Source organism: Eumetopias jubatus, unplaced genomic scaffold (genome assembly GCF_037043125.1).
Source record: "Eumetopias jubatus isolate StellerSeaLion01/CBP00866 unplaced genomic scaffold, mEumJub1_p1.0 scaffold_3, whole genome shotgun sequence".
Classification (NCBI taxonomy): Eukaryota; Metazoa; Chordata; class Mammalia; order Carnivora; family Otariidae; genus Eumetopias; species Eumetopias jubatus.
In genome coordinates this window covers 129,955,295-129,976,944 of record NW_028274809.1, presented here as the reverse complement: position 1 = coordinate 129,976,944, position 21,650 = coordinate 129,955,295, and the positions used below count along the sequence as shown (strand labels likewise).

The window sequence follows — 21,650 nt, the reverse complement described above, 5'->3', positions numbered from 1 at the left end:
CGTTCTTAAAAATAATATATTTTCAATGTCCTGCAGACACTACGAAGAAAGTAGGTAACGGGAAATTACTGATTCTACCTTCACCCCTGTACTTATAATCAAATCTTTTTGTCATCATTTAGGACTGTGTTTAAAGACATCTTTTAGCCTTGATACACATTATCCAAGTCTATAGCTTTTTCTTTCAATACCTCAGTCCTTCCTCTCCAGTCAAACCCCATTGGATTTAAGCAGATTTCAGCTTCATTACAGAAAAGCTTATAAATAGTTGCAGCTGTCTAATAGGAAAAGGGTTGCATTAATAGCAGTGAGCATCCCAGTAAAGAATGAATGACCATTCATAATGGTGTTGTCAGAGACATCTCTGTATTATAAGTTTGATTTATCCTTCTATAATTCCAAAGTTCCATTATTGTCTTAGAAGATAAGTAATCTACATTATAATGTCTAATCAGCCTAGAATTGAAAACTTTTATATAACTATGTTACCAAGAATATTCTAACAGTTAACTTACTGGTATTAAGAAGCCTGCTTCTCCCTCTCCCACTCTCCCTGCTTGTGTGTCTCTCTCTCTCTATCAAATAAATAAATAAATAAAATCTTTCAAAAGAAAAAAAAGAACTTATTTTCATAAAACGGTCTTTCCATGCTACTCAGTAAACAATTACTGACTACCTAACAATTTACACACATAAGAATAATAGAAACTTATGATATAAAGCAAACCAGTAACATACAGATGCAGTTAGATAATTCCATTCAAAGATATATAAATGTTAGATAAATCTTCTTCCTGCAAGGGACCAGGGACAGAATTTATCTTTTATGCCCTCTTCTCTCCAGGTCTCCTTTTGAATTCCTCTTTCATTTTCTATACCAAGATTTTCAAATTGAAAGCAGCATTCTGAATCATATTTCAGAATATTGTCTAATTGTAGGCTTTCTTAATAGACTAGCTGCCAGTTGCAGAATGATTTTGGTGCCTCAAAGCAAAATTCTATAACAAGTTTAATATAACTCTTCTGATACCTGAAATCATCTCGGGCCAATCCAGCCTCTCCTTAAAGACTTTGCAATTGGAAAACATGGTGAGGAAGTTATCAAATTTCTCTATACTGCCAGTGAGGAAACAATACCGACGTGCCATAACAGAAGGAACACTTTGCAACAAGACTGGAATTACACTTTTATTTTAGGATAGCGTGCAACTTATGTATTCAAGAAGACTCATGTCAGGTTATCGTTTCGGCTTATTGTTGACATCTGACATTCAGATTTCTTTTACCCAGTGTTCTGAACATTTGATGTACCATGTGTGGAGGGGTAAGAGCGCATATTCCCTTGGATTGGAATCACATGGTGTAACAGTAAGACATTTTGGTTACTCTTGATAAAAATCAGAAGAAGATTTCTGGCAATGCTCTTGTTTCTTAATATGTCTTTAATCTATTACAGCTAGATTAGTAATACTTGTTTCCAATAGGGGCTGTTTTTGTCCAGTGGTTATGAGATGTGTCGCCTAGACAAGTTCATCATCATGTGAAGTACGTAATGAAAAAACAAAAAAAAGCACAACTGTTTTTCTTTTCTGCTTCATTTCAAGAGTTAGGAAAACTTGCCAGAAGTAGACTTATGTTAACTCTATCTATTCCTTGATATTTGAAAGGAGGAGTGAAATGGGAAGGATCTCCCCAGTTTAGTAGTATTGCAAGGAACATGTGGTCTCTCCTATATTTTTCATCAAAAATTAGAGTTCTTATTTCATATTTTGTACAAGTCTTAAATCTATCCAACATCTGTTTTTAATCAACAGCCATTACTGTCTTATGATTATCAAACCTAATCTATAATTGCTTTCTGGTGAAAAATAATAACCCTTCAGTTCTGATGTGAACTAAATGTAAGAGATGTGATAAGATCAAACAATGATCTCATCGAGCACAGGGACATATACTCTGCAAGGGATGGATTGCAGAAGAGTCCTTCAACCCCAAACAAAACCGTTTTCCATAAACCCCTCCAAAGTACAAAAGAATAAAACTGAAATATGAACATGCAAAGGGTCAGTTATTAAAGAGGAAAATAAATAATTTAAGAATAAAAATGAATATCTTCTTCAGAATGCGGTGTAAAAGAGGCTCAATGTGTTCAGTAAACATCACTAACAAAAGTGGATGTTAGCTGCCAACTTGAAGTTGCTGATGTTTTTTGGAGAGAGCTCAGATTCCCAGGTTATACAGTGCTCCCTCCCACGACTCTGACATGTATATAAACTCTGAGCTCTCCAAAGCCCACTGCCAGTTCTCTTCGTGAACTAACTGCAACGGAGAGACTAAAGATGATTCCTTTCTTACCCATATTTTCTCTACTCTTGCTGGTTGTTGTTAACCCTGCAAATGCCAATGGCCATTATGACAAGATCTTGGCTCATAGCCGAATCAGGGGCCGGGATCAGGGGTAAGTCAGTGGTTAGGTTTTATAAAACTTTTTTTTATTTTTCCTTAGCTTGTTATATGTATAAGTATCTCTAAAGTTCCTTATATACACCAGGGTTTTTTTCTACATATCAAAAAGTAATAAGAAAAAGGAGAAAAGGAGTATTCTGTGATTTGTATATGTGTTTTAAACTTTAAAAATTACTGTCAAAATAATTTGCACGTAATTTTTTCTGAAGCATTATATAATTTTAATCTAATTGATAACATTTAACAGAGCATTTCATTATTATTTCACTTATTTGTATTTTTATTTCCTTCCAAAAATCTGAATGAGGTTTTCAAAATTAAAAATATATGATTAGGGCTTTCATTATGTAAACAGCTTTGAATTATCTCACATGATGTTAGGGAAATTTTCCTTTAAGTTCTGTATGAAAATCAAGTAATGATTAATGTTCTTTGAATATTTTAAAGCATTTAAGCATGCTTTTGAATTCTACATTCTGTAAAATTTGCAAACATAACATATTTCTTGGAATAAATTCAACTACAACTTAGCATTTTTAAAGTTAATAGGCATAATTTAGTAACTTAACCAACCATTTATAATTTTCTTTTGAAATGGATCTTGGCACTTCTTCTAATGTCTCAGAAGGATTTTCACAGTGCTCAAAAGTTCCTTTGCTTTACAGTGCAAATATGACTTCCTATCTTTTTAAGAGAGAAAGACTTAAAATTCTGGCAGAGGATGTTGCTGATCTACTATTTCCACTCAGAGAAATAGATTTTCCTTTGTGCAGCCATATTATTCAGTTAATTTTAGCACTCATTTATTTCTGTGATTACTTACCTAGAAAACTACAGCGTGTCGTGTCTTTGGACCTAGTAAAAACCTGTCTCTTTTCCTCTCTTGATTCCTCATTGTTCCAGAGCCCGTCGTTCCAGACTAGAGTCCAAAATGAGCACATGTTTGGTTTAAAAAGGGTCAGTAGATTGTCTTACTATTAAAAGTAATAAGAATGAAAACAAAATTAAGTTGAACTTAATGCTCCTTGAATATTCCTACTAGATTAACTTTTGAAACACCAGTGTTCTCCTTTCGAGGATGTATAATTTCCTATTTTTCTCTCCCATAGACTTTAGTTTTTCTGATGATTCAGTATGCTTGCAACAAGAAGCAGATTTTTGCAAGACTAGAATCACATCTTTGAAAATTGAGTCCACATGTTAACTTTTTTTCCTGAACCATCTGACCTGAAGATATGAAAAACTCATTGTCATTAGGACGCTAACTTTCTTTTCTTCTCTCTCTATTCCAGCCCAAATGTCTGCGCCCTTCAACAGATTTTAGGCACCAAAAAGAAATACTTCAGCACTTGTAGGAACTGGTACCAAGGTGCCATCTGTGGAAAGAAAACGTAAGTTTCATCTTTTTCTTAATGCGCCAGTCCCCAAGATGTCTATGTCTTTCCTTAGACATATACACCATTTTACTTGAAAATACTCTCCCAAATTGCAAGCTTTAAAACAAAAATTGTATCATAAATGTGAATAAAGGAATTCTCCCTGCATTTCTCCCTCTGCTAGTGGACCTCTCATGAGCCCTGAATTTATCTGTCATGGAGGTCCAAAGGAAAAAATCACATGGCGATGTATAGAATCAGTGTGTGACTATGTCATTTCTACCCTTGGTTTGGCCCTCTTTTTTGGGCAAGACACTTAATCACTATGCCTCATTTTATAAAAATGGTTTCCTCAGTTTCCTCATTTTATAAAAAAAAAATGAGCCAAGAATAAATTGATCTAAAATATCAGGATTTTTGAAGCACTATTTAATGTTTGCCTACACTCATTTGGAAATTATCTGAAATACTCCAGTTTACCTCAAAATTTTCATCGAAGTTTGAAGTTGGAAAGAACTTAAGCTTCATCTCTTCATTTAATCCAGTTATCCCACCCCAAACTACCAGATCCACAGGGGTCCACAAAGGTGATAAAGCCTGTTATTACATATATTATTTCAATAGCCAAAACGACAATTATATTTACTTAGTTAGATATTTCACTGATTAACTTAAAATCAGAAAATATTTTTCATTACTTGATAGAAATGTGTATTGATTTAATCTGTCAATAAATGTTGGTAGGAAAATACAATCCTGAGCATATAAAAGTTGAGAATGACCCATGTGGTCCAAGTTCTTCATTTTAAAGTGAAGGAGTTGAGTCATACAGTAAGTTACTATATCAGAAAAATTAGAGATACCATTGCTGGTCAAAAAAACAGTGCTTCCTATTAATTTGGACACCACTCCCAATGAAAGATGCCTTGAGAACCAAATATCTGAACGAGAACCTGCTTACTACATCATCATTAAACTTCAGTTACCCTAAATAGGTGGAAGGATTGAGGGATTGTTAAAATCTTATTCCTAATTTAATAATGTTGGTACAAATACTAAACATAGCATCACTTAACTTCTTGGAGCCTTCATTTCTTTACCTGTGATATGTGGATGTTATAGTTACAGAGTTTTTTGGGGTAGAATGATTTGATGAATGTGAATTTGCTAAGTAACTCACAATATCAATTGTCCTTAAATTTAAAGTACTTAAACAAATGGATATGTGTGGGTGGGAAAAGGAGTTATGACCAGAGGCCTACCTAAAATGCTAAGATTATCTTTATTTCCAGATAAAAATCATGTATTCAATGCATATCACCTTAGCTGGACTCTACTTCTCCATGGTCACTAAATCTAGGACACCACAGAACTTTGCTGCCTGTTCCTGTTCATTTGCTTAATAGAGTTTCAACTGATGATACGTTTTGGCCTAGACCTTATTCTTATTAGTTTGCAGACATCTGCTAGACTTGTGAGTCATTCACACAATTACAATGTAAGTCAGTGATTGCAATGATCTTGGCCATGATGCAGGCTGGGACCCAGTTGGGAACTCTGAAGCTCAAGATTCTCTTCCCTTTGTTCTTCATATTCGTGGTTACCATGAGGCATATTTGGAATGCACACCAACTACATAAGGACTTGCTCTCTGAATTATTCAGGGGATATCTTTATTACATCCTTCCTGGAATTTAGGAAAGTATGATATAATCTCACTCCAACCATCTAAATATATTAGAGATGCCAAGGCTTGTACAAAGGTTATGCCAACATTCTTTCTTGTTCTCCATTTAAGAAAAAAAAAATCCTGCTTTGAAGCCTGGCTTTTTACCAGGGACATAACAGCGTCTCCTTTGTTAAATTAAATTAGCTTATTTCCCCGAGTAGCTTAATTTTCACAAGCACATTTACATCTGTGCTCTGAAATAAATGTAAATGCTAGACGCTAGTTTCAAATAATCAAATAAATCAATAACATTGACAAGAGGAATGCGTGTTTTGCCATCTGCATGCAGCTGCTAACGTTTCCAGAGACATCTTTAGGACTTTTTGTATCAGTTGACAGAAATGTTTGTCTTTTGTTTGAACAGTTGCTTTGCAGATTTGAAGGAAGTAATTATGCAGGTCTAATGATAAACATGAATTTCCTAAGTTTAAGACATTTCCTACAACATATACTGGCCAAATAGTACAGTATTTTGTAGACGTCTTTTCAGCTGGCATTTTTATGAGATTTTAGATAACTAATCAGAAAATGGAGATAAGTTTTCCACTTTTAGAGATGTGCATAGTAATGATTTTTCTTTACTCTTGTTTTGTCCTACTAACCATGCGGGAAATTTAAGTTTTGTGTAGAATAAATGTTCTCCTGAAAAAAAACCTACATTTTGTTTCTTAGAATATCAACTCAGATAACCATATTGTTCAACTATCAGCTGAAATTGCAACTGATTGTTTTGGAATTTTATTCCATCTGGTGTACCAATTGTCTACACTAAGGCTAATCTTTGGTTCATATTAGCATGTGTTACAGAAATTTTTGTTACATTAATTTCCTCTTCTATTCACTCTTTTACTTCAAGTTAGTACTATCAATACTGGACCAATAAATATGTAGCTCAATTTTTTAAATTGTATACAATATATGCTAAAGCTAATGTGTAAGCAATTCTGAATCAATCCTTTGGCATCCAAATATTCACATTTATTTATATGGGGATCTAAGTAAATAAATTGTTTCAGGGGCCATCTTAGGATTTGCATAAGTCTCCCATACAGTTTCCATATGTTTCTAATACCAGCTATTCTTGAAATTATTTTAAAATTGAAGAACAAGGGCGCCCGGGTGGCTCAGTTGGTTGAGCGACTGCCTTCAGCTCAGGTCATGGTCCTGGAGTCCCGGGATGGAGTCCTGCATCAGGCTCCCTGCTCAGCGGGAGGTCTGCTTCTCCCTCTGACCGTCTTCACTCTCGTACTCTCTGTCTCTCATTCTCTCTCTCTCAAATAAATAAATAAAATTTTTAAAAATAAATAAATAAATAAAATTGAAGAACAATTTGAAATTGGCATGTCTCACTTAATTTTGTCGATTTTTTTTAATCTATCAACTATCTTTGAGTCAGTTTTCCATGCCAGAAATTTTTTTCTCATTCATCTTTCATATTTTACTACATACGTGTATATGCATAAATAATGTTATATTGTACTTTTTAAATTGACATCAAGAAAATAGAGAAATAGGAATCTAAGATCACAAACAAGACCACAAATCATGGATAATCAATTAATAGACCTGGCTTTAATTTGAAAAGCTTATTTACTTTTTAAACTATAGAAGACCATTTCTTATATCATTAATAATTCTACTTTTTACAAGCTTTCTTTTATTGTAACTTTTATCATACTAAGAAAAATTTTTTCATTCTTATAGTGATCTTTTTCTTAAATATATCCAAATTCTCTCATTCATTCATACTTTTTGAATACGATTATCACAACTAGGAAAAAAACAGAAATAAATAATATCTGGACTAGTCAATGTGTGTTTAATTACTAAATTAAAGATAATCAGTCCTTAAGTAATTATCTTAAACTGCACGACATGGAATTTATCTATTAAAAATGACAAAATGGTCTGTAATTCCTCTTTACTTGTAATATTCCCCCATTTACAATTTTTGTTTTGTACATTCACCTTCATATTTCTATTGAGAGGAAACAAATAAAATTATGTAAAATTTTAATTAAAAATACTACTTATGCTAGATTTTGAAGTAGTCCAGAAAATGTCAAATGGAATTTGATGAAATGAAGATCGGGATTATATTTTTAACAAAGTAAGAAATAAAAACAACTATATAGATGATTTTAGGTTGCTATTTTCCCACAAAACAGAGTAATTTAAACAAACTTATTTTGGATATATCTTTGTTTGCTGAATTTTCTGGTTTGTTGCCTTAATTATACCTTTATATAACTTAATACACTTTGTTAATTTTGAAAAAATAGCACTTTCTTGAATATTGTATTGTAGAAGATTTTTAAGATTGCATTTAATATGATCAAACTAATAGCTCTATTGGCAATTCAAATCTAAAATATTATTTTAGTTAGCAGTGGAATAGCTTTTATTGATTGGAATGGGTTAATGTATTTACTAATGTTTCTAGTTTCTAATAACCTTATACTAATAAACATTTCTAACTATTTATAGTTCACAAAATGATCTCAAAAGCATCATTTTATTTGAGACTCACAGCTAGCCTGTGAGTAGGTATCATAGCTACTACATCCATGTTAAATAGGTGGAGAAACTGAGACTCAAATTTGTTAAATTACTTGCTCAAGGTCACACATCTACCAAGGACAGAGCTGGGAACCAAACCTCATCATCTGCCTCAAGATCCTGGAACAATGTCATGACACTACATAGAGAAATCAAACTAATATAAGTAACTTGGTATCAGGAAAAAAACAATTCTAGAGTCTCATAAATTATAGCAATAAGTGGCATATTTTTGCTAAGTTTATATGGAAATGAATTCTATGTAGTTCCTCATTTTAATATTAGTTTCTTCTGCTATACAGGACTGTGTTATATGAATGTTGCCCTGGTTATATGAGAATGGAAGGAATGAAAGGCTGTCCAGCAGGTAAAATTTCAATTATTGAAATAAATGAGGAACTTGTCTTGTGTAAGGAAAAAGATTTGAGGTAGCTCAGCTTATAGAAAAGCCAAATGTGTGTGTGTGTGTGTGTGTGTGTGTGCGTGAGTGTGTGTGTGTGTATGTGTGTGTGTATTTAGCACCATGGTAAATCCTAAGATATACTACCATCTTTGTGTTAATCATGACTTTGTCATGATTACAAAGTATTAAAACATACTGCTCATGCACTGAATGTTGGACCATACAACAGAAGATCGATCATAAATTTAAATTAGTTCAACTTTCCTTCAGGAATGAAAATCCTCTCTACAAAATCCATCTTTGAATTTGTCTAGAAACATGGAGTGGACTAGTTGGGAAGGCATAATCTTCTGTAATTGAACAGCTCTGTTCAATTTTTTTTTCTTAAAGATTTTTTATTTATTTATTTGAGAGAGAGAGAAATGAGAGCCAGAGAGCATGAGAGGGAAGAGGGTCAGAGGGAGAAGCAGACTCCCCGCTGAGCAGGGAGCCCGATGTGGGACTCGATCCTGGGACTCCAGGATCATGACCTGAGCCGAAGGCAGTTGCTTAACCAACTAAGCCACCCAGGCACCCTGAACAGCTCTGATTTTTAAAACTTCCCTCATATTGAAAATTGGTTTTCTAAATTTGCCAAAAATAGTTAATCCAGTTCCTCTTTGAAATAGCAGCCATTCAGATATTCAACACCAATCATCACATACGTCCTCTGGCTAACCTCTTTTTCTCAACAGATTTCTCTTCTCTGAGCTATCACCCCCCAGTTCTTCTAATATAACATAAACTTTGGGGCCCTCACCATCATGGACACCAATGCATAAAAAGTCTCTAATCCAGTCATTGTCTTTCTGAATGTGATCCTGGACTGGTGCCTGTATTCCCTGTGTGTCCCAGCAGCTGAGAGAATAAAATCAAGACACTTCCCTTTTGGGGTCCCCTGAACTTTGGTTAATGTCATTGGTAACCACGTCTTATCATTAGCTCATAATGAATTTATGATCAATTAAAATTAATTACAGGACTTTATATCAAGTCAGGCCTTTCTCTAGGATTTATTTTTTCAACTTGGGCATAAGGACATATATGGAGCTCTGTTACCTTTAACTTGTTAATTTTGACTCGTTTTCTTCATCTTTTTGGGGTCTGATTTTATAATTTATTAATTGTGTCACCTAGTCTTTATATATCTGCAAATGTAAAACCATTTCTCCTGTGATATTATCCAAATCATATGAGTTTTCAAATAAGATAGGGTCAAAAAATAAATAAATTAGCTGCATCAACTTTCAGGTTCACATTCATATATTAATATTTCTTCTGAAGTTCAGGAGAAATATTCTGGAAGCATTAGATACTTCCATCTATTTCCTTCCTGAAATTATGCTGAGAGAAGTAGATCTACATGTTTCTTCCAGAAACCCAAATCTATAAAAATGAATATCCCAGTACCTAACAATATTATGCCATTTAGGAATTTAAGCCAACACGAAAAAAAATATGACCTTTGCCATCCTCAGTGAGAAGTGAGGAGCATCTTTTTTTTCAGTGAATCAAAATATTTACTGATAATTATAACTGAACTAGTACTGACATAGCAGGAGTCACACCGACATACACTAGATGTTAACCAGGATGATAATTTAAAATTCATTTTCCCTCAACACACAAGATATATGAAATAATAATTTTCAATGGCATTTTATTAGTTAGCCCTCAAAAGGCAACTTTTATATAAAATTGATAGTTCATAGAATTTTATTGCCAAAATTATCAGTGAAATGTATTGAGGAACTTAGTGTAAAGTTTAAATGATTGTGAGATAGTATTTGTGAAATATTATCCTAAGTAATTCTTCATTTCTTGATTGTTTCAGTTTTGCCAATTGACCATGTTTATGGCACTCTGGGCATCGTGGGAACCACCACAACACAGCGCTATTCTGATGTCTCAAGACTGAGAGAAGAGATTGAAGGGAAGGGATCATTCACTTACTTTGCACCGAGTAATGAGGCTTGGGACAACTTGGATTCTGTAATTCATTATTTTTATTAATATCATCATTTTTATTGTTGTTTCATTTTAATTGTTTTAACTTGGAAATTAATAGAAATTTTATATCTTTTTTGTTATACATATATGAGGATACATAAAAGAATGAGTTATTAAGTGTAAGGATGAAAGCATCTTAATACATCCATAAATGGAATAACTCCCCAGCAGGTTCATAGACTGATTAAAAAAGGCAAACCAAGAGTGGACTGAACTGGTGTTTATCATTATTCTAGTTTACTCCTTTCCTCTTTCCTTTTTGATTGGGAAGAAACATATTGAATTTTAGATGACATATGTAATAGAAAGGTAAGTTAAGAAGCCTAGTGGAATTTAAAATTTATTATAAGGCATATTATAAAGATATAATTAATTATTTTTAATTATATGTAAATATACTTGGCTGCTCGGATATTGACATATTTATAAACGTGTATGGATATTTAAATGAAGTATTATAAGCAACGCATTTGATTTTCAGACTTTTTGTACATAGTCTGTAATACACAAAATTTCCAATCTGTAACACTGGTATATTCCTGCTTTCTACTCGATATGAAGGTGAATCGATAATTACTACTAGAGTCAAATAATACTTAGTAAAACTTAGGCAGATTTCTCTAGATATTATCTTGCTACATTAACCGTGTGGTTAATTGCTTGCATTACAGAACTCTCTCTGCTGGTTGTCCTTGACCGTGTCTCTTAACCACCTTTCTAGTTCCTTTTGCTGACTCCTCTTCTTCCTTCACTTGAGAATGAGTCTTATTAAAGTCTCTTCTGGGAATTAGACTTTGCTCTTTATATACACTTTTAATGGCTTCAGCTATCACTTTAGTGCATATAACCATGAAATCTGTTTCTGAAGCTTGTTCTCCTTGGAACCTCAGGAGAATATTTCTAATGTCCATTTTAATATTTCTCCTTAGATACACCACTGCATCTTTAAACAAAAAGTTATCTAACATATGTGCCACTTTCTTTCTCCCCACAAACAATTGCTTTTCTGCTGTCTTTTTTTCCATAATTGGCAGTACCTATCTTAAGTGTTTAGACTTGAAAATGGTGAGTCATCCTGCTTCTGCTCTAATTCTTACAAGCTACTGTTAGTCATCGAGGTCTCATGTTTCATCCTCCTCTCTGATACTCTCATTTTTGCTCTGCATTAGCACCAGATTAACCTTCCCAAAGCCCAGTCTAATCATTATATTCCAGTGCCACAAAATCTTCAGTGTCTCCTTTTTGCCAGTTTACTCAGGCATTAAAGTCTTCCACATTATTGTCCCACATACTTTTCTAAAATTCCTTCTTAATATTATCTAAGAAACATAAAAGTATGTGCTAACCAAATGTACAACACCTGCTCTCCCAACATTCACCCCTGTGTCAACAACTGGACTTAGAATGATCACTACTATTCCTACCCTATGTACCCTTTAAGGCCTATACCCACGCCTTGAATAGCTGCCTTTCCTTATTTGACCCATAGTGTGATTATAAGTATTTTAATAATGAACTGCAATAAAATAAACTTCTATCATTTCAATTTTTCCTAGGATATCCGGAGAGGCTTGGAGAGCAATGTAAATGTTGAATTACTGAATGCTTTACATAGCCATATGGTTAATAACAGAATGTTGACCAAGGACTTAAAAAATGGCATGATTATTCCTTCAATGTATAACAATTTGGGGCTTTTCATTAACCATTATCCTAATGGGGTAAGTTTCATGAATAAAAAATACATTTCTGAGCAATATCACCTTTAATATTTTCTATACCTTTTATATCATGTTCATAGAAATAGTAAAATATTAGTGAATGTAAGGACTATATTATACTTTTTCCTCACATTTAGAGCATGCAAATTTCTAATTCATTGGCTGACTTCTACTAGAGAATGATTGGGAGGAGGAAATTAAATTCACAGTTGATTGACAGTAGCCTTAGATGTCCTAAAAAAGGGAAATTTTAGTAGTTGATGTGTTTGAAAAATAATAACCAAAGAAAAAATAGTAAATAATTTATCAAAGAATAATCAGAGAATGGTATTCCTTTATTCATCCTCTAGCTACTATACTGATTTAGGTTCTTGTGTGTGTAGATAAGAGTCTTTGTGGGAAACTTTCAACAGGGTCATAGGGCTCTTTCAACAAATTTCCAGGGAGAAAAAGGGTCAGTGATGAGGCAATAATTGGGAAATCACTGGAATAAAACTGATTATATTTGTGCAATAACTATTTCTCTCTCTCAGAACTTACTTTAGGGCTGATAGACTTTTTCATGTAATTCATTGGCCTGCAGTTAAAATAGTTTATGACTATCTCTATAAAGAGAAGAGAAGGGAAAAAAAGCAATAACTCAAATGACAAAAAATGCTTTTTTGTATGTTAAGTGTAACTGGATTGGGTTTTCAACTGGTCCTGTTTTCTCTTAGTTTCTTTTTTAGACAGAGCAATATATGTCTTTATCCTCAACATTTACATTTAGAATGTAGGCTTCTTCATGTTACCTTTACTAGTAGAAATGAAAAATAGATAATGGTCTTGCAGTCTCAGTGGTCAATTGATGGCTCTGATTTCTGCACTTTGATCTTCCCAAATAATTATAGGTTGTCACTGTTAACTGCGCTCGAATCATCCATGGGAACCAGATCGCAACAAATGGTGTTGTACATGTCATTGACCGTGTCCTTACACAAATTGGTACCTCAATTCAAGACTTCATTGAAGCAGAAGATGACCTCTCATCTTTTAGGGTAAGCACAGGAAATAAAAGCAGATTGTCTTGCATCATTGAAATTTCTTTTTCTCTGTCAGAATCTAACAATAAAAATGCTTTTTAAAAAATATGGCAGAATTGTAACAAATATGTTTCTTGAAATGAAAAGAGTTCTATTTTACACTGAAGAGGTCATCCCATATGACATAATAATACTTGTGTGGACATGATAGATACAGAAAGGTTAGTTATGTGCCTATAGTGTATTTACTGCATTTAGTATGTGTCCATCTCAGTTACATGTACTGTTGGATATTGCTACAGTCACACAAACATGGGCAGGATTCCAATTCTTACAAACAGGTTTGAGGAAAGTTGGAAAGGACGCAGTTGGTTGTGCCAAAAAATAATATTTTAAAGATCTAACAAAAGCAAACTTCCATAATTTCCTATAGAATCAACTCCCTCCTGACAGCCTAGGTTAAGTGTATTGTAATTTTCTTTTGGATTTGCAATGTGCAAGCCTCTAAAAAGCACATTTGTGTTTCAGGCAGCTTCTATCACATCTGATATACTGGAGTCCCTTGGAAGAGATGGTCACTTCACACTCTTTGCTCCCACCAATGAGGCTTTTGAGAAACTTCCACGAGGTGTCCTAGAAAGGATCATGGGAGACAAAGTGGCTTCTGAAGGTACTAAAATGTTCTCTTCTATGAGAAGCCTCCCAGAATTCCAAGAAGAAAAGAAAATTAAAAAAAAAAAGATTAAGTCATGCCAGTATTATCAGCTTTGATAAGCAAAGGCAAAGAAAAACTTTTGTTCTCAGGTGGACCACAAAAATCTTAAAAAAAACAAAGTCCTTGAAAGAGTCAGCAGAATAATTGAATAATTAATAATTAATTTAAAAATAAGTATATTATAAAGATCACATTCTTTTTTACTGCTTTCAAGTAAGTAAGTAGCAGGCATTAAAAGTTGGTCACTGTTGAAAAGAAATAATAGATCAAATTTTAGTATCATATACGTATTATGTAATGCTTTTAATTCTAAATTTATGCTAAAAGGTATAATTAAGTTGAGAAAATTGCATGGTTCTCTTGAGCTATTACTTAGTTATACACAGAATTTAGCTTCGTTCCAGTCTCCCTTTCTACTCTCAAATAGATTTTACATTGTGAGTAGTACATTTAACTTAGCCTCTCCCAAAATACATTTAACCAATTTAAAATGAGAAGTTTTGATGATACAGATATAGATATAATACAGTTGAGGGATAGATACCTTCAGATATCTTCCAAGAAATCATCTTTATTTTGGCTACTCTCCAGATGCTTTCTGTAGGGAATTATTTGTCTTACCCTTATCTCTTTACAAATCATATGCAGTTATTCTGTCATGAGCAGCTAATGCAAGATGCTGTTTGGGTGTTTAGGAATAGGTATCTCTAATAAGTACAGGAACATTCTTCTTGTTTTCACATCAGAAATTACTTTCTTATGATAGTGGTTGGAACCTGCCTTAACACATTTTCTAAGTGCTACACAAATCATTTCATGCAACTGAACTTCTCTTCTTATTTCCTACTGAGCTAAGCTATTTCTATTGTATAGTTCTTATAGTTAATTGAAAAATTGTTCCTAGAACATAAACAGAATTTAAAAACCTTCAGTCAATACTTAGGTCTTATGTGTATTGTATTTCTTAGGAATACTTAGGTCCACAGTGAAACGTCTTTTAAGGGTTAAGTGCAATTTCCCTTGATCTCAAAACTTGCTGCTTTTAATTTGTCCTCCAGCTCTCATGAAGTACCACATTTTGAACACCCTCCAGTGTTCTGAAGCTATCATGGGAGGAGCAGTCTTTGAGACTCTGGAAGGAAACACCATTGAGATAGGATGTGATGGTGACAGCATAACAGTAAATGGAATCAAAATGGTGAACAAAAAAGATATCATGACAAATAATGGCGTCATCCATTTGATTGATCAAGTCCTAATTCCTGATTCTGGTGAGCAACAGTTTCAGATTCTTCCACCTACTATGTTTACCAGTTATGATGCCTCTAGACTAAATCCATGAAAAATGAATGTGTGGTATAAGGAAAGGCATGTGAAGCACAAATAACAGCCTACTGAACTGAGTACCAAGTAGCCTGTGTACTTATGGGCTCTCCACGCAAGGAACTCTTGCTTTCCAGGGCTTCTAACAGTATTTATAAAGGGTCTCACAGTACCACAGTTTTTCTTGAAAATGAAAGGAAAAAGGTATAACAAAATGGTCAGCTTTGGATAACTGAAAGGGCTATGGCACTCACAACAGAGGCAGGAGGTAAGCAATAGAGAATTAAAGACAATGAAAATAAGAAGCCAGAAAAATATTTTCTTTCTGAAATCCTCTGTGGTTATCAACCCCCAAAAAGGAATCTGGAACTCTTACTAGGGAAGGGCAGGATATCTTATCACATTGTCATTGCAGCAAATAGTTTATAGAGAACAACCAAGAATTGATTTACTAATTTCAGGATGATGATAATAACAAAGATGACATTGTTGGTATGGTGATGGTTTACTTTACAGCCAAACAAGTTATTGAGCTGGCTGGAAATCAGCAAACCACTTTCACAGACCTCGTGGCCCAATTAGGCTTGGCATCTGCCCTTCGGCCAGATGGAGAATACACTTTACTGGCACCTGTGAATAATGCATTTTCAGGTATGTACTGGACACTGTCATTCCTACTCTCCCTCCCCCACCAACCCTCACACAGCTTTTCTCTTCACCATATTGTTTGCATTAAGGAATAACAGACGTTTTACAAGGTGTTGATTATTTCTTTATTGGGTACACATCATTAGCACTATGTTGTCTCTACTAAAATGTCCTTCATTTCAAAACATTTCATTTTAATAGATAATAACCTATAGAGAGTGAAAGTTTGTAATAAAGCGTATTCATTTATTTTATGAATCTAATCATATTTCCAGCACACATAAAGGATATATTAATAGATCTTAAGAAAAATTGATCTGATTTGTTTATTTAACACCAACATACTATTTAAGAATAAATAGTTTCATTTTTCATCTCAAAATTTGATATAAGGTGTCAAATTATAAATAAAAACAAGAGACTATTTTATTATAACTTTTATATTATGATGTAAACTATTATTATAAGTATTTTATCTAGTAGCTGCTCCTCAAGGATGGTGTTTAGATTAATGTAACCTGCCACTTTTTCCAGAAAAATGATTTCACAAAGACATATTTAAATTGTAAAGCAAAATTTAGTAATTAAAAAGTATTATTTTAAAAATATTTTTCCAAATGCTAAATTGTGATACATAAAATTATTAATAAAAATTCAAATTCCTAGAAATGCTATTATTCCTCTTTGTAATAACTATACTCAGATGTGTTGACATTAACCTACCTTTAGGATGGTAGATGTGTTTTGATTTTCTTTTCAGAAGTAAAGATAAATTTACAAATGATTTGTCAGTACTGTTTTATATGACCAATGTATATCACAATCTCGGCCAATATTAGAGTTTAATTTTGCCAATGACCACATAAAACTATGTTACAGAGATGGAACCCATTGTTTGAACCCCTTAGAATAATGTTACAGTCATTTGATGGAAGAGCTCACAGAGTCTCTAATTGGTGCATGGAACACACAGCCTTGAGCATTTAGCTGACTCATATATTTTATGAGTAAAAAAATCCATAATATCCATAGTATTAGGGGTTAGCCATTTTCATGATTTTCTCTTATCAGGAGGAATTTTAATGTTTTCTAAATAATCCTATTTCTTCATGAATTTATTTATAGATGATACTCTAAGCATGGATCAGCGGCTTCTTAAATTAATTCTGCAGAATCACATATTGAAAGTAAAAGTTGGCCTTAATGAGCTTTACAATGGACAAAAGCTTGAAACCATTGGAGGCAAACAGCTCAGAGTCTTCGTCTATCGTACAGTAAGTGAATCAGAAAAAGATAAAATATCCACATTGCCCTAAATGTCAAATGCAATGTCCTTGTCTGAGAATATTGTTACAACAAATGTTTCCAGAATTTTATTACTGTGGTTTTAGTAACAGTAAATATTCACAGGAAGATCAGGGAACTGAGTAATGTATGAAAAGACTGTGAGAAAAGCACACAAAAAGTGGTGAGTATTAATAATTCAGGTAATTTGCATTCATTTAATTATAAATAACTTTCTGTTCTAAACAATTAATTATTTCAATTCTAGAAATCATTGAAACTCCTTTAAAATAAGCTTTTGATTTATGGAGTCCTGTAAGTTTACAAGGTAATTTTTTATAGACATATAAAGATCTCTGAACTCTATAAAATGGTTCTAACATACTTTATCTGAGGGAATATTTCTAGAAAATATTGCTTATGAAAATTACAATGCAAGTAGTGGTGCTGTTCAATTTCTGTCCTGGCAACAGATGCATCTAGAGCTCAAAGATTTCACAGGAAGTCGAACATTACCTGATGCAATACACAGCAGCTGCTCACGATGGTTCCACAATCCCAAGACACACATTTTACAAGATGCAGAAAATGGGCTGCATGTACATATATTTGTTCAAAAACACTATAACAAAATCAATAATGTGACATGATTGATAGAAGCTTACAGTCAGGAAAATATAGTAAATATCTACGGAGATCGCAAAAGGCACTGAAGTCAGGAAACTTTATGGTTAAAGAGGGTCCTAAAGAGTTAAAGGGTGAAAGTTTCTTAAAGAGGGTGTGGATGAATGGTTCAAACCTGGAGAAGAATGATGAAAAATATAGACATGGAATTCTACGGAATTTTTGTTATTTGTGGATGAAACTACCTGCCTGACACATAGGATAGCTTAACCTGTGGTAGAAAACCTGATTGAATAAGAAGTGTGAGGTCAGATAGTGCCCAACCTTAAAAACAGAAGTGAGATGCTATTTCCTCGGGCTGGAGAGGTCAGGAGACCTCTTAGAAAAGTCAATCCATTAACTCAACTATGCATCTACTTCCACATAGGATATTTCAAGTAGTGAAATGGACAGTTGTATCTTTCCCTTCTTTGCTAGGCTGTCTGCATTGAAAATTCATGCATGGTGAGAGGAAGCAAACAAGGAAGAAATGGTGCCATTCACATATTCCAAGAGATCATCAAACCAGCAGAGAAATCCCTCCATGAAAAATTAAAACAAGATAAGCGCTTTAGGTAAGCCTATTGGTTTTATCTCCACAAAAAAACAAAAACAAAAACAAAAACCACCATGAGAACTATTGAAATAGTTTTGTTTCACAGTTAGTATTCCCAAAGGCATTCAGTATTCAGTATTACTGAAAATAGGGGAGTATGTCAGAGGGGGAGACGAACCATGAGAGATGATGGACTCTGAAAAACAAACTGAGGGTTCTAGAGGGGAGGGGGGTAGGGGGATGGGTTAGCCTGGTGAAGGGTATTGAGGAGGGCACGTTCTGCATGGAGCACTGGGTGTTATGAACAAACAATGAATCATGGAACACTGCACCAAAAACTAATGATGTAATATATGGTGATTAACATAACAATAAAAAATTAATAAAAAAAATAAAATAAAAAAAGAATTTAGAATAAGAAGTCCATGCAAATGTTTTCAAAACTGAAAGATATTCTTAACACTATTTTGCTTCCTGGTGCATCATAATATGATTTGTTGAGTGAAACAATCTAATAGATTGACCTACTCCTTGCAATGTTTTTACATTTAAGTTTTTGAAAAAATGACAGTAAACTAGCAAAGACTATTTTGTGAAATATTAAATGAAAAACACACACTTCTATTTTGTTATGAAATGTGACCTTGTCAAGTTTTATAAGATAAAAACTGAGTTTAGGAAATTTAAAAACCATATGTATATTTAAATAATTTCCCCATGATAAAACTTTTTTAACAGGTAAACTGCATTTGAAACATGAAAATGGATGAACAGGGGGGCCTGGGTGGCAGAGTCAGTTAAGTGTCTGACTCTTGGTTTTGCTCAGGTCATGATCTCAAGGTTGTGATCTCAGGGTCATGAGATCTAGGCCTGTGTCAGGCTCCACGCTCAGCACAGTCTGCTTGGGCTTCTCTCTCTCCCTCTTCCTCTGCCCCTCCTCCACCCCTTCAAATAAATAAATAAATCTTAAAAAAAAAAAAGAAAATGCATGAACAATTTCTCATGCTTTCCACCATAAATGGATTCTATTCTATTCCATACATACTTAAATCTAAGTCTAACAAATAAACATGTGTCTTTCCTGCTTAGCATCTTCCTCAGCCTACTTGAAGCTGCAGACTTGAAAGAGCTCCTGACACAACCTGGGGATTGGACTTTATTTGTTCCAACCAATGATGCCTTTAAGGGAATGACAAATGAAGAAAAGGAAATTCTGATTCGTGAGTAGAAGTGAATACCAGATATTTGCCCCTAGAGTTCAGGATCTCATTTCTTCTTCAAGCATTCCTGCCCAGAAGTCAGCCTCAAAAATGTCCCCTCTTTAATATTCATGGTTAGCCTTAGTTTCCTTTAATTCACTTGGAATATGTGGAGGGTCACTCATTAATGTTCTTAATTAACTACTTGCTGTTGTGGTTGTTGAGCTAGATGTTCACTTATGCTATTTCTATTAAAGTCCACACAGTTAGGTGACAAAGAAAGTAATCACAATCCCAAAAATATTTTGATTTTCTTTCCTTCCAATAAGTTGGCTAATATTTTGATTGAACAGACTGAAGTGACTGTCTCAACAGGGCATTAATAGCAACTTAAGAGAACAATGACATGATGAGAAATTACAGTGTGGAATAAACAAAGACAAAGAAATATTTGTATCCTTAATCTTTCCAGCATCAAAATACCAAAAAATATGACATGTTATAAATATACATTCCCCCCCCCAGGTGACAAAAATGCCCTTCAAAACATCATCCTTTATCACCTAACACCAGGAGTTTTCATTGGAAAAGGATTCGAACCTGGTGTTACTAACATTCTGAAGACCACACAAGGAAGCAAAATCTATCTGAAAGGAGTAAGTTCTCTAGAATGAATTTATGGTAGCATTCATCCATTGTTCAGTTATCTTAATGTTAATTTTTCATTAAATTCTCATTGACATTATCCACTGTTTTGATAGGTAAATGATACACTTCTGGTGAACGAAGTGAAATCAAAAGAATCTGATATCATGACGACAAACGGTGTCATTCATGTTGTAGATAAACTCCTCTACCCAGCAGGTTGGTAATTATTGAACTCATTAATGAATTGAATCTTTTTCAACAGAAACCTAGATTTTTATTTCACACTTTCTTACCAATATTCATTTAATCTTCCTCTTCATAGACACACCTGTTGGAAATGATCAGCTGCTGGAAATACTTAATAAACTGATCAAATACATCCAAATTAAGGTACAGAATATTATTAGATTTGTTTATAATGTGCTGAATAGATATTGCAATTTTAACATAAAAGACTAGAAATGTATAAATTAATGGGTAGGTGTACACTGGACTTGGATTGCTTTTTGTTGATTCCATATCACTGGCCCACCTGGAATAAATGACATAATTTCTTTATGGTTTTATTCAACAAATATCTATTAAAAGCTACTCGGGTCCAAGCAGTGTATTAAGTGTAGTGGAAAATACAAGTTGAATCAGAGATGGCCCTTTATTTAAAAACTTACAGCCAGTTGGAAAGAAAAGACATGATGATAAAATGGCTATAATCTTTCTATTATTAAATACCTTTGCGACAGAATATAAGGTAAAGTATTTACTTGTAAAAAGTTGTCACTAAACACAGTGGTTAAGGGCAAAAAAGTGTTTTGCTCCTTTGTCCTTGTAGGGTCTAAGCATCAGAAAACCTATGAAATACTCTTTAAAAGCCTACTTAACCTTAGATTAACTATTTTATAATTTTTAAGACTCTGAGTATCAAATCCAATAATTTTTATGCCATCTGGCCCAATAACAGGAGATTGTAAAATGAATTAAAGTGGTGCCATAATTTTGTTAATAAAACTACTAATTTCACATTACTAAATACAAATATTTATTTTCAGTTTGTTCGTGGTAGCACCTTCAAAGAAATCCCCATGACTGTTTATAGTAAGTACATAATGAATATTTGTCACATACCAGTGGCAAGATGTAAAAATAAGAAAACAAAATAATTTTCTTTGTACTTGGAGGCAGAAATTATTGATAATCTGGTATTTAGAATTCCAAACAATGGCAAATTTCATCCCACTTGAAGCAGGCTTAAGGTCTGGATGAGACCTCTCAGCCAGGGCCATACCCTTCAG

The 21,650-nt window shown here is 33.6% G+C and overlaps 1 protein-coding gene across 10 annotated transcripts in view; it reads left to right on the top strand.

Moving 5' to 3' along the window:
- The first annotated feature begins 2,339 nt into the window (after positions 1-2,339).
- Positions 2,340-21,650, top strand: part of POSTN (periostin) — a 34,068-nt gene continuing 14,757 nt past the window's right edge. For 9 of the 10 annotated variants that reach the window (XM_028105530.2, XM_028105527.2, XM_028105529.2 and 6 more), the window contains exons 1-16: positions 2,340-2,458; positions 3,759-3,857; positions 8,433-8,497; positions 10,407-10,564; positions 12,139-12,303; positions 13,194-13,340; positions 13,854-13,995; positions 15,099-15,311; positions 15,880-16,014; positions 17,137-17,285; positions 18,397-18,533; positions 19,604-19,734; positions 20,239-20,369; positions 20,475-20,577; positions 20,684-20,751; positions 21,408-21,453. In XM_028105530.2, coding sequence (XP_027961331.2) covers positions 2,340-2,458; positions 3,759-3,857; positions 8,433-8,497; positions 10,407-10,564; positions 12,139-12,303; positions 13,194-13,340; positions 13,854-13,995; positions 15,099-15,311; positions 15,880-16,014; positions 17,137-17,285; positions 18,397-18,533; positions 19,604-19,734; positions 20,239-20,369; positions 20,475-20,577; positions 20,684-20,751; positions 21,408-21,453 — 2,008 coding nt within the window. The remainder of the gene's footprint in view (positions 2,459-3,758; positions 3,858-8,432; positions 8,498-10,406; positions 10,565-12,138; positions 12,304-13,193; positions 13,341-13,853; positions 13,996-15,098; positions 15,312-15,879; positions 16,015-17,136; positions 17,286-18,396; positions 18,534-19,603; positions 19,735-20,238; positions 20,370-20,474; positions 20,578-20,683; positions 20,752-21,407; positions 21,454-21,650) is intronic. The other variant, XM_088022194.1, reaches the window with a different exon arrangement.